Genomic DNA, 18065 nt, shown 5'->3' with positions numbered 1-18065 from the left:
AAAGATATTGTTGAATATTTTTTACTGACACCGTAATTACACTTCGAGGTGTTTCATAATATTTAAATTTTCAAATACATGTGTGTAAGTATGAATATGAAAATCATAATAATCTACTGAATTGATTGCTGTTTGGCAGCATCGCTTGATTACTTACAGAGAGCTCTCGCTATTTCTTAGTCGAAAGTAAAATTTCTCCCCACTTTGTATATTACATATTTGTTATTGTTATAGGAATTAAATTATGTGTCTTGATATATGTGTAGGAAGGGAATGCGTCCGAATCAAGTAAATCGGTATCACTTTCAAGAATTATTTTTTATTACGTTAACGATCTTGTGTTTTTTTGTTCTCTTCGTTTTTCTGTTATTATTGAAAGAATGTATTATTACCAAGGAAAAATTTTAACTTTTATTCCATTGGCGGATACTCAGCTTTCAAATTCGTTAAAGCGGATTTGATTTTATACACTACTTTCGCAAATATCATAATATAATAGTTATTTATATACAGGGTGTTTCTATGTTTGACCGACAACGCTCTACCACAGAGAGATCTCAATAAATGATTTGATATAGGAATACGAACCCTAGTTGTTGAGATATGGGGTGTTCAAAATTTTATATCAAAATCAAAAATTTGACAACAAACTTTGGAAAAATTTAACCAGTGGCGTGCTGTCAGGGCTGGTTGTCACTTTTATCTCGCTATTTTTTACTTTTTTACGCCACTGGAGCAAATTCTTTTTTTAATTTTGTTTTAAATTGCCTGATTCTTTTTAGTTAAGAAACTAATAACCTTTTATGGAGTTAAAATGTACGGTGTTGTAGAAATTTGCCTCTAAACAAAAGTCTGCAAGCACGTAAGTAAGTAATTTATACAAATTCATTAATTATTCATTTAATTTCGAATAATGATAAAGCGTAAGTAGTTCAAAACAAATAAAACTTATTCATAATCGCAATTTCAAACAAAAATGTATTACAATAATAGCAATAATGAAAATAAAAATAAAAATATCATAAATTAAATTCAAACAACAGTGTATTACAACAAAAACAAAATTACAAAATTGATAAAGTTACAGTAGTTGTTCAAACTGTTGGCCGCTTACTTCAATAGACTTATTACACTGTTTTGTCATTGAAAATACATTTGGAATGGATTGAATTATTTCTGCCGCAGCTTGAATTCTAACTATTAGATCTTGTTCAGATTCGATGATTGTTTCATACACTAAGGACTTCATATAACCTCATATAAAAAAATCGATAGGATTTAAGTCAGGTGATCTTGGAGGCCGACAATTGGGTCCACTCCGACCAATCCATTTTTCTCTAAAGTTTAAGTGATTTCTTGCCGCTGCAGCAAAATGAACAGATCTCTCATCGTGTTAAAACCACTTGTGTTGTCTAATATTTAACGTATTCAATTACCTGCACACTTTTGTTTAGGGTCAAATTTCTACAACGCCGTCCATTTTAGCTCCATAAACGGTTATTAGTTTTATAACTACAAATAATCAGGCAATTTAAAACAAAATTAAAAAAAATATTTGCTCCAGTGACGTAAAAAATAGGGGGATAAAAGTGACAACTAACCCTGTTAGTTTGTTTATGTCAAAATATTACTTTATTAAAGAGCATACAGGTCACCAAATTTGAAAAAAAATTAAAGGCGTTCTTGATTTATGGCACATTTTTTATTTTGATTTAAAATTTTGAACACCCTATATCTCAGCAACTAGGGCCCGTAAGGGTTCGTATACCCATATCAAAATGAATCATTCATTGAGATCTCTCTGTGGTTCCCAAACTTTTTTGTTTGATAGACCACTTTTAAAATTATGCTGGATCTGTGAACCCTTTGCAGCTACATTACTACCAATTTCGAGATCTATCTATGGAAAATTGCCTTGTGGCTGAGTTTAGACAACGAATTAACAGTTTTAATAAAGTTAAGTTCGCCCATCCAAAAAAGTGACTCCATCCAACTTTACTTTGTTGAAATCTACACTGACTCATAGCACTAGAGCCAATCAATTCTTATAAATTTTATTTAGAAAACTTATCATTCGGAGTAATAAAAAGAAATATATTTTCTTGTGTTGTTGGTATTTATTCAAATATATAAATTATTACAATATTAATTATTGTTATAACAATCATAATATCATAAAAATAAAACGTACAATGTAATATAACTTTTACAATTGTAATTACAAAAAAATATAATTTTAATGAGAGGAATGTACTTGATGGATTGACAGCAAATTATCAATTTATGGCTTGAGTTTTGTAAGAAAAAACCGCAAATCTCCCCGTTCTGTGACATTCAAACTGCTCTTTTTTTATTAATAAGTTTGTAACAGTACTAAAACTTTTTTAGAAAAGATATAAAAGCGATCAGAAGCTTTTGTACAATTACCCATAGTCCAGAATATTTTTCGTGTATATCTACCTGCAGCTAAAATTTTTGAATAACCTCTTTTTAACGTCACTGTCAACTCCTGGGTAATCAAATGTTGAACGTATGTCTGGATATCTTCATCAATGTATTCTACTTGCGATAAGTTTGAAAACTGTGAAAATTCGGGCCGATTGAATAAGCTTTGTGGACGGGGCAGCAGCCCGCACTATTTATTCTTATTTTACATAGATGATTTCAGTTGTAAAGCTGTTGAAAAGTTAACTAAAATTGTCTAGCTACGTAGGCCTGGCCCATTTAACTCTCGAGTTATTAATATTTGTTTATTATAATATATTACAAAAATATTTTTCTTTAGAATTCATTCATGTTTTAATAATTCTAAAATGGCTTTCGGTACATTCATTGTTTGGTCATCTTTTAGTATTATATCGAATGTATTCAACCAATTAGGCAGCACCGCTTCAGCCTAAAAATAAAAATAGTCAGTGAAAAAATACAAAAATTGTATCTGAATAGCAAAAAAACAGTAGTTACGGTCTTGAAGGCCCATGGCCAAATGTTACGATTGAAAAATTCACAAAATATAAAAAACTGTTTTACGGCCTGCCTCATCTCCTGTTTCCCTCTCCCTCTATTTGTGCTCTCTTGGAAATTCTGCTTCAATTCATTCTGTACACATGCCCCAACCACCGGATTCTTTGGATTCGGACTATTAAGCCGTGTTATGTATTTCTTTCAGCTCAGTATTTGTTCTTAATCTCCATGATTCGTTTTCACACTTCCAGTTAACTTTTTGGAGTACTTTTCTCTCCCACACTTCTATTTCTCAGCATTCTTCTAAGTTAGTACCCAGGACACACAACCTTATAGTACAGAGGTACAGAAAGCCTAATCATCTTTTCTATGTCGTTTTAGATATTACTCGGGTTCAAGGAACCCATTTTTCTACAACCCTTTGCCATCCGATTTTCTAGCTTTTTCGTCTCATCATTTATATTCGTAAACAGCACTCCTAGATAATCAAATTTTTTTTCAAATTGTAACTGGTTTTCCGTCGTTTTCACCCTGATGCGTCTTTTGTGCATCGCATTTCCATCTAATTAGTGTTTTTGTCATTCACCCATGAGATGTATCTTTTTTATTCCTTTTCTTATCTACTACTCGTATATATATTTCTTGATTCCCCTCGAGTAGCAATACAATTTCGTCTGCATATACTAAAAATTTGATGCTTTCGGTGATAGATTTAACTTTCATCTGTATTTGGGCTTTCCTTATGATTAGTTCCAATGCAAGGTTAAAAAGTGAAGTGGGTAAGGGATCCCCCGGCTTCAGCTTTTTTGCACGGAAACTTTCTGATAGCTTCGAACTGTTAGACTATTTATTTATGCGAAGACAAAACACTTATCATTAAAAATAAGGTATATTGATAATTATGTATACTATTTATTAAATATGACTGTATCTGTATCTTCATTGAAAACACTGCAGCTTCTGTTGAATGTACACTTATAACTGAACCTCACCTGTATCATAAATCAACTATATTTTTTTACATTGATATAACAGAATGCGGACGTCCCATATTTTGTAATAGTGGTGGAAATCTTCTCTATTAGTTTTTTTAAACAAATTGATACAAACCATGATTGACAATACTCGCCGTTGATAGTTTTTCTTTTTTGTTTCAGATAGTCAATGAAAATTATCCCACGCGAATTCCAAAAAAACCGACGCCATGGCCTTGCCTGCAGATGGAACGGTCTTTGCCTTCTTTGCACCAAGCTCTCCCTTTTCAGTCAATTGTTTTGATTGTTTTATCGATGATTAAGAAATGGTGCAAGAATTCGGCTGTATTTCTGTTCCATAGTGAGCAAACGCGGCACCCATCTTGAGCACAGCATTCTCATGTCAAAATTCTCAGTTAATATGCGATGAACCGCACTTTTTGGAATTCCTACTATGTCAGCTAGCTCGAACACTCTCATTTGACATCATCCAGTACGGCTTTGTGGATTATCTTCAATATTTCTGGATTCGTCACCATATTTGGTCGACCACTGGTCTTGGTCTTCGCAGATCGTACGGCCTCGTTTAAACTCTGCTACCTAATATTTTATTTGATTGATAACACAGAAGCAGTCTAACCCAGAGTAGAATATAGTTCAGTTGTATGTTGGTTGAGCTAACGCCTTTCAAATAAAAGTTTTGTATCACAACGATGATCAATTTTTTCCATATTTAGAAATTCTTTGAAAACGATGGCTTCCGAACAAATACTTAACAACGTGGCGTCTTCAAACTTGAAACATATGCTTTGTATGTTGTGTACTTTCTAATACAGTGGTATTTTTCAAGCAGCTACCGCCATCTTTAGGTCAGGCCAGGTACTTCCAGGATCATCCTCGTAACTAGTACTAGAAATATTTCGAAACGTAACATACTTTTAATCATTGAATAATTCGACCATACTGTTGATGGTTTTGGAATACAATACAAAGTCAAGTTAAAACCAAGTACTTTTTCCTTTGTATAATAAATAACTATAAATTCTATTCATAGGAGATTCATTTGCTTAGAAACTTTTTGATTACTAATTTCATTATAACGGTTTGTAAAAAATTAAATTGTTTCGAATTGTGAGACTAATTATTAAAGCACCTACCTCTCCATAAAAAAATCCAATTTTTAATATATTATCGACGTGATCTAATTGTGAACCTACAATAGTGTCGCCTAGATGATCCCCCATAATAAGAAGGTTTGTTCTATCAGCTACATTGTTGTAAAATTGAGTTTTTTTCAAATCATGAAGGTTTTTATTGGATGTGTGTATTGGATCTGATTTATATCCTATGATTCTTCCTTCATTATCTCGTTTTAAATAATTTGTAACTAACTAAAAATATATACAAACTATGATTTGATGTGATTAAATTTGACATCGACTAGTGCATTTGAACTGCGCTTGAAAATGCATGCATGAAACATTATTCTACTAAAATGATGTGTTGAGTTTGAGCGCTAAATTCAATTAGTGTGTATGTGTAAAATGCGAAAAGTTTGTCTGGCGATAAGGACCATGGAAAAAAAGGTAATAAGTGAATTTGGTAGTAATGGAAAGTCTAATTTATCGCGACCATAAGTATTTGAACGGCACAAAGAGTTAAGGTTATCGAGAACTTATCTCATACGATTCGCTTATCCAACTCTATTAATAACGATAATTTTAATAAAGTAGAGGAAATGGTGCTCATAAATGGTCGTGTAGGCATCCGAGAGAGAAAAGAGGCTCTCAACGTCTCTTATGGATGTTTTGGGTATGACCAAATATGGTTAATGCTAGTCTCGTACCAAAAGATCTGCAATTTTTGCAAGATTAAGAGGTCGTGTAAGAGATGCTTACCAATGTAGCTGATGAGACCACAAAATTAATTGATTAAAGTACCGAAGGCCATTGTAGCCGAAACTTAAAACAAGTGTGTGGAAAACTGGATTAACCGTTGGCATGCTTTTATTGGCTCTAAAGTAGCCAATTTTTAAAGCGATAATAAATATTTGTATTATAATTTGTAAAAATGTTCGGAACCGGGTCATATTTGATAACATGGCATAGCGGTAATTGATATTGACAGATGACATATCATCGATTTATTCTATATCATACATTCTTCAGTAAAAATTCTTAACTAAAAGCATCATCCGATTTAAACAAATCGTTGCTATTTATATGCGAATCCAATGCACCAGAAGAATATACTATTAGTCAGATGGCACGAGCGCGCTTCTCTCCGTTTTGTGTTATACGCTCTACTAGATGTGATTTTAAGAAGATCGTATAAGCAGATTAGTGATAGAGGATTTCCCCGTGTGTCCCCGAGATAACGTTTTTTGTACAATCGCACGAAAATAACATAACTCTATATGATAGAAAATTGTCTCTTCTTTCAGTTGGCATCAAATTCAACTACCGTCGTCATAAATTAGCAGAACGAAGCTCCTTCACACTTTAATCTTTATTTGAAAGATTTTTTTAAATGGTAGGCTTCCTCAAAGATTCAGCCGTATAAGACCTAACGAATCCACGTTATATTACTAGCTCCCATGATTTTTTTGTGGGGTTTTGTAGAAGACACTATTCTTATTATTCCCCTTCCAAATAGATTTGTGGAGCTGAAGAGCCGCATTGGAGCAGCCACTAAATCCATCACGCAAGATAATAATCGGATAGACATATGCAGAACATCTAAAGTGCTATATTGAGCACCTGCAATTGGTATGTGAAAAACTTTCTCGGTTACCCTTTAATACGAGAATGGTACAAGAAGTACCAAACCGTTCAAGTTTGAAGAAGCCACGTTGTTTAGTATTTGTTTGGTAGCCATCACTAGTGAACGTTTTAAGTGAATCATGAAAAAAATTGGTCATCGTGATGTGAGACAATACTGTTATTTGAAAGGCATTAGCTTAACCAATGAACTAGATTATACTCTGAGTGAGATTATTCCTAATAGAAAAATATTGGGTAGCAAAGTTTGATGGAAGCCATATGATCTGCGAAGACCAGCATCTTAGTGGTCGGCCAAATAAGGTGACACATCTAACCTAACCTAACAAAGTGGTATTGGATTATCATCGACTGAAAGTGCGCGAGCTAACAGACACAGTAGGCATTTCAGAGAGTGGGGTACATTGCATATTAACTGAGAATTTGGACATGAAAAATCTGTGCGCAATATGGGTCTGCTCACAATGAAATAAAAACAGCGTCGTGAAGATATTTCGAATGTTTCACAGAAATGAAGTCGAATTTTTGCGCCGTTTCATAACCATGGATGAAACGTGGGACCATCAAAATCAAAACAATGGACTAAAAAGGGAGAGCCGGCTACAAAGAAGGCAAATACCATTCCATTTGTAGGCAAGGCGTCGGTTTTTTGGGATGCACTAGGAATAATTGACTATCTTGAAAAAGGAAATACTATCAACGGCGAGTATTATGCGAACACCGTTTGTGCAAATAAATCAAGCAAAAACGGACGCATTTGGCTAAGAAGAAATTGTTGTTTCATCAAGACAATGCACCATCTCACACATCTGTTATTGCAAATTAATGAATTAAAACTTAAATTGCTACCTCATGCGCCCTATTCACTAGATTTAGCCCCCTGGGATTTTTTTCTGTTTCCAGGCTTGCTGGTCAAAGATTTCCCAACAATGAAGAGGTGGTATCGGTGGTGGATGGCTATTTTGAAGCGCTTGACGATTCTTATTATAAAAAGGGGATCGAAGTTATTAAACAACACTGGGAAAAGTGTATAAAGTGTAGGAGCTAAAAGGAGAGAGAGGAGAGAAAAATAAATATATTTGTTTCCAAAATTCTTGTGTTTTCTTTGTTGTGCCAGTTACGTCTGGGACCAACCTCTTATAAGAGTAACATACTATTTTAGTTTTGAGAAGATAAACGTATAAAGTCGAATGATTCTTTTTGAAAAGCCCTGTATAATATACTTTCAGTTGCAGCAAAGTTTTACCTCTATATTCGATCCTACAATTCCAGAATTTTTCAGTAAAGATTCAAGAACTTCTCCAACTCCTGCTGAAATAATTAGTACGGGTACTTCTTTTTTTGTTAAAATTTCGAAAAACTCTTTAGCTTCGTCTCTACAAATATACATGTTTCATAAATCGAAATAAAAACTTTTTTGAGATAAGTATCGAGAATTGATTAGCATTCAGGTGTCAATATCCTGATATCGCAACTTCATTTTTCTTCATGCATGGGTGTCACTGGATAGTTGATCTTGATGGTTGAGCACAAATATTGGCAAATGGATGTATTATTATGAGAGAAATATTACTTAATAAGTCGTGTGACTAACTAAAAAAACACATTGTTGCCAAAAATCGATTTGATTCATCAATTATTCCAACGCTTCTCTAACTTCTCTATGCCATGCTTGTAGAAGGATTTGTTTTTTACCTCAAAATAGGCTTTAGTTTCAGCGATCGCTCCTTCATTTTAGCTGAATTTCTTAGAGGCGAGCATTTTTTTGAGATCAAGATCAGCGAATAGCCAGTAGCCACTGAGGGCCAGATCTGGACTATACGGTGGATGCGTAAGCAATTCGTTCAATTTAACCATAGTTGCCATCGACTTGATGTGAATCGGTGCATTGCCTTGGTGAACAGTGGTTTTTATCTTCGGAATATCAGACCGTTTTCCCTTGATTTTTACATTCAAACGATCCAACAATACTATGCGGTGTTCGCTATTGATTGTCTCCCCCTTTTGGAGATTGTCGATGAACAATATTTCATGTGCAATCCAAAATACTGAAACCATAACCTTCCCTGCTGACTGTTGTTTTTGATCGACTATGAGTAAACGCAGCACGCACTTTGAAAATCATCGTTTTAATTTATTAAACAAATACCAAATGGTTCCTTTCGATGGAGCGGAGTGGATAACACTTTTGTAGCCATTGCTAAGCTTGTACAGTATTTTTTTTTGTCAAAAAGCAATGATAAATTGACACACGAAATTGTTTTGATACTAACAAAAGTAGCTTCACTTAAATGGTTCTCACTTTTGTCTGAGTAATCGATATGTTAAGAAATTTTACACGTCTTTTGAAAGTTGGTACTTCATAAACGTCATACGGATTTAACATAGCAGCGCTATCTGTGTGTCAGTCACACGACTTATGGAATGATGTATACGTATACTGTAGCTTACCTTAAAGATGGTCCAATATCCAAACACGTTTTATCAATTTCTTCTTGTGTAATATTTATGTCTCTGTAAGGATTTAATAATGTATACTAACTAAAAAATTCTATTTTCTATGAGGTTGTAGTATGAGAATGATAATTTTGGAAATATATCTTTGTGAAGTTTCCTCATTCATCATCGACAAGCGATAATAATGCCCGGAATATTCGGAATATTACGGGTAATTTATAGATTATTTTTATGAAGCCAAGATGACATATTTTGGAACGAACTATAATATTTAATACCAATGAAATCTTTTAACTATATGAGAACAAAGGAACATATACTATTCAGATTAAATAATTTATGTATTATTTTAAAATTGCTTCGTGGGGATGACAAAAGTTTATTACATAATTACTACAGACTGTACATGTACTTATGTATATGTTACGTCCCAAGCCCGATCTTGTACGGAGTCGAGCTTCGTACAATGAATTTGTACGAAGTCCGATCTGTACAAGCCATTTTGTACGAAGCCGAGATTGGCGGACTTCGGACAGAGATGATTGTACGAAGTCGACTCTGTACAACGCTGGTTGTACGGAGTCGGAGCATCGATACTCACTCGGTAATGAGCGCGTTATTCCGAAGTAGTACACGCAACCTAACCTAACCTAACCTAACCTAATAGATGGTAGCCAACTAGCCGGAGAACATACTTTCAATCACAATAACTACGTTTGTGTTTACTAACATCTTAATAGCGCGCTCATTACCGAGTGAGTATCGATGCTCCGACTCAGTACAACCAGCGTTGTACAGAGTCGAGTACAATCATCTCTGTCCGAAGTCCGCCAATCTCGGCTTCGTACAAAATGGCTTGTACAGATCGGACTTCGTACAAATTCATTGTACGAAGCTCGACTCCGTACAAGATCGGGCTTGGGACGTAACATATACAGTGCTTTTCAGATAAAAGTATCCACCTTTAATAACTTTTGTAATACTGGTATTTAGAAAAAATCCAAAAGCACGTCAATTTATGTTGGAAGGGGTAAGCATTATGGCTTATTTAAACTTACTGGAAAAGCCACCCCCTCACCCCTAGCCGCATCCCCTTTATTTTTTTAAATTACTTGTCATATTTTCTATATAAAATTTGGATACTCCTCTTTGAACTGATTTCAAAAATGTATAATACTTGTAGGTTAAAGTGGTTAGTTTATGAGATAAACAATTTTTCTTTTAAGAGCACAAATTTTACTTATTATTTACTTTCCCCTTATTTGCCTGTACTAAAATGGGTTGTACAACAGTTCAAACTCTTTAATCTTTTTAACTGTGCTATTTATTATGAAGTTACAATAAGTGTTTAAAATGAGTACCATTCACTTCCATACAATGGTATAATCTATTTTGAAATGCCTCTCTGACATTGCTTAATACGGCTGGATTTAATTGTCGACATTCATTTTCTATCCTCTCTCGTAAATCATCCAGAGATTCTGGTTGGGTAGCATAAACTTTTGTTTTTAAATACGCCCATAAAAAGAAGTCTAGGGCTGTTAAATCCGGTGACCTGGGTGGCCACTCCATCATCTGCCCCCTTCTACCTATCCAACGAGCGGGGAATGTTTCGTTTAAAAATTGTCGGACAGGCATAGCATAGTGTGGGGGAGCTCCGTCTTTTTGAAATACCAGTAAATCTTCGGAAAGGTTATCATCATTTTCTATTATTGTTGTAATACGTGGGTCAACCCCTTCCCTGAGTAACTCAAGATATGATTCACCATTTAAATTTCCGTTGATGAAGAAAGGTCCGACAATGTGGTCTAGGATACCACACCAAACGTTTAACTTTTGGGGATGTTGTGTATGGAATTCACGCATAATATGTGGATCACTTTCAGCCCAATATCTACAATTATGCCTACTTACTAAGCCATTTAATGACCATGAGCATTCATCAGAAAAGCAAATATTGTTTAACAATTGTGGATTGTTATTGATAATTTGCGTCATTGATTCGCAAAACTCTAGACGACGATCAAAATCATCTTCATTCAACTCGTGCACCAACTTAACTTTGTATGGGTGGTACTTGAATTTATGTAGAACTCGGAAAACTGTAGAAGATGAAACACCGATCGCTCTACTTATTGTTGACAACGATTGGGGTTGTTGAGCCTCTAAGCTGACTTGCCCTAAAATTGCCACTTGGATTGCTTCGTTATTTACGAGTCCCTCTCGCTTATGCACTTTATTGCAAACAGACCCTGTTGTGGTAAATTTCTCCATCAGTTGAATTACATACTTATGAGTTGCATGTCTTCCGTCATGTAATTCGTTAAATATTCTAGCAACAGCTCTTGCACAATTATTATTTTGGTAGTATAAACCTACAATTTCAATTCTTTCTTGCAAAGAATGTGACTACAAATTCTAGTTGACAATGTCAAACTTTAATAAAAAGTAGAATTTTTTGTTGTTTGGATTTTTTAAGTAGAATAAATAGCACAGTTAAAAAGATTAAAGAGTTTGAACTGTTGTACAACCCATTTTAGTACAGGCAAATAAGGTGAAAGTAAATAATAAGTAAAATTTGTGCTCTTAAAAGAAAAATTGTTTATCTCATAAACTAACCACTTTAACCTACAAGTATTATACATTTTTGAAATCAGCTCAAAGAGGAGTATCCAAATTTTACATAAAAAATATGAGAAGTAATTTAAAAAAATAAAGGGGATGCTGCTAGGGGTGAGGGGGTGGCTTTTCCAGTAAGTTTAAATAATCCATAATGCTTGCCCCTTCCAACATAAATTGACGTGTTTTTGGATTTTTTCAAAATACCAGTATTACAAAAGTTATTAAAGGTGGATACTTTTATCTGAAAAGCACTGTATATTGAGGTATCATATACACCGCGACCCAAAGTAGAAAAAAACTAATTTTGAAACAGAAGGGACCTAAAATCAAGAATATTTAGAAACATAAATATATCAAAAGGTCTAAGAAATAAGGAATTAAAAAAATTTAAAATATGACTCGACACTGACCATTTGCACAGGCACTATATCATGACTATCAAATTAAAAATAAAAACAAAATGAAAATCTGTTGTAAGATTGTAAAAATGAAGTTTTCCTAAGTTTTTAAAACTAAAAAAATATGAGCAATTAAATTCGTAGTTTTATTTTAAATTCATAAAATAAAGCTATAAATTTTACTTAAATTATTTTTCACCACTTGAAGCTTTCTCGTTCCTATGTATGTGAAACATTTCTAAAAATTCTTTTTTTCGTGTATTATATTCCGTTTCAAGAATTTTTGAATCTTTATAATTGAATTTATGTTTTTTTGTTATTCAGTGGTTCGTTCAAGAATCATCAGGAATGCAACTTGGTATAAATTAACTCCAATCCTCATATTTTCGAATTCATACGCCTCAGCTCTGAGTAATCACTTCTTATGTGGGATATCCTGTATAATGAAGTTGTTGTTTGAGAACCTAGTTTTTAATAGTGCTTACTACTAATATTTGCACAAAATTTGATTAAATAACGATTCTTGAAATTGTGTCAATTATTTCTTAAAAGCACTCTCAAAGCCCTTGGCAGTTTTCACTGGAGCTTTTGAATTTATGAAGTCTACCTCAGTCAGATTAATCTCCAATTGTGTTTGATATGAATGGAGTATGAATAGATATGCTGAATATACTGAATTTTTTTTCACAGGCTACAGTTATAGTGCAAGCGATTTGCTCAAATGAACCAATCATGGGAAACAACTTAAGTGGTTATAGTAGAAGCAAATTTACCGAGTAAAGTATTTTCTCATAATATTTGGCATAAAAACTTTATTATGGATTGTGAAAAACTTTCTTTCGGTGTTCGATAGAGAAAGTTATAAGGATTGTCATAATCGTGAAAAATCACGGAAACTATAGGCATCAACTAACTAGGCCTCAACAGTAAGTACTTATATCTTAATTAGATTTGAAGATTGTCTTTGGACAGTCTAAAACATATGGTAATTCAAAGATTGCCAACTATGTAACAATAGTATTACTTTTAGAAAACTATTAGTGTGAGCGTCACTTTCAAAAATTATTTAAAGGCTTTTTCAACTATATGTTCCATAGCTATCAGGTGATTAGGAAGTATTATTGTGACCTAAATTATATAAATATAGAACGTGAATTACTTATATGCTTCTATGGTTTTATTCCACCATTCTGCCATATATCTCATTCTTTCTTCGTTTGAAAGCTCTGGAGTCTTGTCTAATACTGAATATTTTTCAGATATTTCAACAAGATAAGCTGCAACAGACTTCGGAACTGACGGGCATCTTCTCAAAACCTCTAAATAAAAAAATATCAGAAATAAGCTAATAGTCAAAAAAAGTGGAATTAAGAATGGTAATAACAAGTTGGCACCAAACCCAGAGCCAGTGTCTAGACAAAATGTTTGATAAATAGTTAATTAAAGAATTTACTAACGGATTTCGATTTTTTCTAATTTATTCCTTTCTCGTTTAGGGAGAATAAGGAGTATAGGAGAAGATATTATAGAAAGGCTGTGAATTGCTATTACCTCACTAACACCAGTGCAGATTAGGAGCTTCAATAGTTTGACTCGCTAATAAATAATTGATATTTTTCACGGTTCTGTGTGATATTCTGGATTCTTAACGCCTCAGGTCAGTATATTCATATCTGTCTAGCAACAAAACTCTCTTTCTGTTCTACTTCAAGCTTGAGGTCGACATGTGTGTTTGTGCGTATATTTTCAAATAAACTGTTTCAGTTGTGCCGTGAAAGTGAGTGAATCACATTACGAAGGAACGAATCATGATTCAATTTTTAAGTTAATTCAAATAAAAAACCTAAAAAATTAATCCTTCGAATCTTTCAGTCGGTATATGAAAATAAGGCAAAAACAAGCTTGTTTTTATGGGCGAGGTGGTTTAAACAGGAGTGTAAGTACAAGGCAAACCACGTTAACACACATACTGACGCGAATGTAGAAAGTTTGCGCTAGATGAATAAATGTAACCTATGCCTAACCATATAAAAAACATATAACATACGAAAGATCTACACATAGACGCTGCCAAAAGTTCTTACATAAGAATGAATAGTTTTTGTCGGCCAAACAGTGACTTAAACGTTGGATGTTTGAGTAGCCGGGGACGCGCGTTTTCTTGGTGTGATCCGAACTTACTAAGATAGAATATCCTGTCGTTCATCATTGATTGTGTAAAATTTTTTGGGAAAAAAGTACGTGCCTCACAAGCCCAATATTGCCCTCAGCCATTTTTAAATCTCACAAGATTAAATCATAACTCAAAGGAATTCGTATAGTTAAATCGACAGACTTTTGTGATTATCGATAATGAAATATGTTTTTGTATTTCTTTATTTAATATCATTATTAATTTGTTAATATCTAAGCAAAAAATAATCATTATCAAAATAACAATTCATAAATATCTTAATATATAAAAATTCAGTGTCTGTGTGTATGTTCCGAATGAACTCAAAAACGAGTCAACTGATATTCATGAAAATTGGCATATATATATATATATATGTAATTTGGACCAACTTAAATGATAGGATAGTGATTATTTAAATTAACGTTGATTGTTGTTATTAATCGTAGTTGTGTTTGACAAGAGATTTCTTTGACAATATATATGTTATTAGAATTGTGGGAGGTTGAACGATATGTTTATTTTTGCATGATTTTTTCATTATTAAATAATTCTTTATTTTCTTAAATGTATGGGGCGACGAACATAATCGGCCCCGGGTGTCGAATTTTAAAATAAGGCACTGATTTGATCGTTTTAAAAATTTTTGTGCTCACTATTTTTATTGAAATTATTTGATTCTTATTTATTTATATTATTTGAATTAAACAAAATGATACTAAAATTGTTGTAACGAAGAAAATATTTTATTCTTCATATGCAATAAAGTGCCAACTTTACAAAACGTTTGAAAAAAATTTGGAATCAAAAGCGAAGGTGAGAGATGGATGTGCCGATATAATTTTAAGCTGCCAAGAGATTTTGGCGAACCCAGCAGTGGTGAAAGTGAGGTGGGTGGGTCACATGGGCGTATGAATATGAGACATTGAAATGGAATCCCTAAAAAGGTTGTCACGCCAGCGATTTATAGGAGACACCTAATGATCAATATCCAATTTTCAACATACCATAAGCATTTAACTGATTTTTTCCATTAACATGTTGTTTAGTTATCGTTTTATCATAATCGGATATAACATGAAGTTTATCGAAGCCTTCTTCTACTATTTTTCCAATTTTTTGGTTAACATAATCTCTTTCTCTGATCAACATTCGGGTGATATATATCGGACCTAATTTTTGTAAATAGTCTATCATATTGGCAGGTTTGTTGACAAACTGAAATAAAGAAGTATCTTTGGAAAGATCTGGTAAAATCAGCAAATACTATTGGTGGCAACATATTTCAAGATAAGTAATGATAACAAGGAAAACGTTTTCATCAGGGATTCTTAGCCTCGAACAATGTTATCAAGGCTACTACAGTCGAAACCTGATATTTAGGGTTTATTAAGAGAAAGTACAATCGAACTTCGATAAGTCGAACCGCTATGTGACGAATAAAAATGTCGAGACTCCGAGTTATCAAAAAATAAGTAACACCTTAACCATTTTTTTAAAAGTTTTTTGTATGTTCTTCTTCTTCTTCTACATTAATAGATATTTGCGATCACTGACCATTTTATCTTGTTTCTGGTGGTATGAATTGATTCTCCTGTGGCTCTTATCCCTGTCCAATTTTTGATATTGTGGAGCTACAACAACCCTACAATTTGGTTTTTCTTGTCAGTCTCAAAATTCGTCGGTAGATCCAAATGCCTCCAATCTTTTCATGGTATTACTTTCAGTGTTCAGTCTTCCATATCGTTGAATAGCACGAACCTTTCGTATCATTTTGTGAATCTTATTCTGAGGTTAACGTCAAAGTTAGAGTTCGTCAATACGTTTTTGAATCTCATTAATGAGCACCTTGCTTTTTTTATTCTGCAATGAACTCTACGTCTAACGACCAGTCTTCACATACCTAAGTTAAATTTTGTTACCCGCTCCATCTCTTCGCTATTGTATGACACTTTTACATTCTGGAACTCATTCGATTTGGTGGTGATTACTAGGAATTTGGTCTTTTTATGTTGATATTGATTCCCATAAGCTGACTGTGTATTCATACTATGTCCAGGAGCCTTTGAAAGTCATTAATGTTGTCTTCTCTCAGGACTGTATCATCGGCATATTGTATTTTGTTGATCCATGTTCCATTTACTTTGATGTCTAATTGTTGACTGTTTATTAAAAGATGTTTTCCGAAACAGGTATAACAGGAGTTGGGAGAGAACACATCCTTGCCTCACACGATTAAGGATTTTCTGGGCATTTGAAAGTTCGTTGTCGACTCTAACTCTGTCACTCTGTCAAATTATTTTTCTTAATATATGAAACATATAACTACATCTTTCCTTTTGTTCTTAGCAGTTCTGAACGAGTACTTGGTTTGAAAGGGATGTTTCCAGTGTTATATATTTGGTTAAAAAGTTTTTGAAGTCTCTTGATACATCTAATAGTTGAGCAACTCAACAGGCATTAGATCTGGCCCAACCATCTTCTTATCTCTTGAGTTATTCATATTCTGACAGCCCACACAAATCATCTGCAAATAAGCAACAAATATATTGTTTCCAGAAACATTTTCTCTATTCGTTGGGACACCTGTATGTGTCTGTTTTCTATATATTCCAGATGTTCCGTTCATTTTCTTGTGCAGCTTATACTTATCTTGTCGTTCTTGTGAACGGTCTATATCTTCGTACTGTTCCTTCAGCTGTATTTATCTCGGTTAGGTTCGTGTATTTTTTTCTGTCTTCAAACATGGGTAGTATTTTGTATGTCATCAAATTTTTCTTTATGATAGTATTATGTTTATTGGCCTTTGAATAGTAACGCAGGATATGCTTAACTCATTTAGTGTGAAGGTGGTTTTTGGAAATCATCTTCCAAATTCTTCTCCACTATCTTGGCCTCGCAGTTTCCTTTATCGTTCAACTGTACCTTAATCATTTTTTTGAAAGTCTGTTGTATGTTCTTCTTCTGCTATCCTTGAATAAATGTTTGCAATCACTTCTGACCATTTTATATTGTCTCTGGTGATATGATTTAATTCTTCTGTGGTTCTTATCCCTTCGAGCCACGACATCCTCTGTCTGTCCAATCCTCTTCTACCCTCTAACTTTCCTTCTATCAAGAGTTGTTCAAGTTCAACTATATCGGTTTGAATCTTCATGACTCGATAATATATTCATCGCTTGGAAACTCTGAAGTAACGATTTCGTCATCCACTTCTTTAAACGTATTAAAGGTGCTACAATCGTCTTAACTTATATATTTCTCCAAGGTCCATATTTCATTTGCAGTTAGATCTTCTTCTTCACTTCATTCTTTCAAGGGTTCGCCTTTAAAAATCAAGCGAATTTCATCTTCTTTCTTAAATTCAGAATTATGACCAAACCCAGCTTTTCTAACCGATAGAAATGGTTTTCGACTAGACATCAAAGTGCAATACACTAGTGATCTGGTCCACATAATCCATATTATATTATTTCCAAAACTTCTAATTTTAAGGGTAATGACATTTTAAATATTGTATCAAGTAGATGTAACTTCTCTCATGTTTAAAATATTTGTTCAATTTCAATTTCTATTCTTCAAAAAGAACTTATGTCATCCAGACTTTCGAATTCGTCTTATAATCAAAAGGCAACCAGACTACTCGAAAGCAGCGAGGTTCATTACTTATTAGAAGTACACTACCGGCCAAAAGTTT

At 33.6% G+C, this 18065-nt stretch overlaps 1 protein-coding gene across 1 annotated transcript; it reads right to left on the bottom strand.

The window, feature by feature from the left end:
• Window positions 1-2788: 2788 nt before the first annotated feature.
• Window positions 2789-17525, bottom strand: LOC130444420 (7-methylguanosine phosphate-specific 5'-nucleotidase A-like). The gene is made up of 7 exons (XM_056779540.1): window positions 17364-17525; window positions 15376-15586; window positions 13355-13514; window positions 9170-9232; window positions 7965-8094; window positions 5096-5329; window positions 2789-2896 (listed from the first exon to the last, which is right to left on the bottom strand). The coding sequence occupies exons 1-7, from the start codon at window positions 17523-17525 to the stop codon at window positions 2789-2791; spliced, it is 1068 nt and encodes a 355-aa protein (XP_056635518.1).
• Window positions 17526-18065: the final 540 nt, after the last annotated feature.

This window comes from Diorhabda sublineata, chromosome 5 (genome assembly GCF_026230105.1).
Source record: "Diorhabda sublineata isolate icDioSubl1.1 chromosome 5, icDioSubl1.1, whole genome shotgun sequence".
NCBI lineage: Eukaryota > Metazoa > Arthropoda > Insecta > Coleoptera > Chrysomelidae > Diorhabda > Diorhabda sublineata.
The sequence above is the reverse complement of the archived record's forward strand: the minus strand, read 5'-3'. Positions and strand labels throughout refer to the sequence as shown.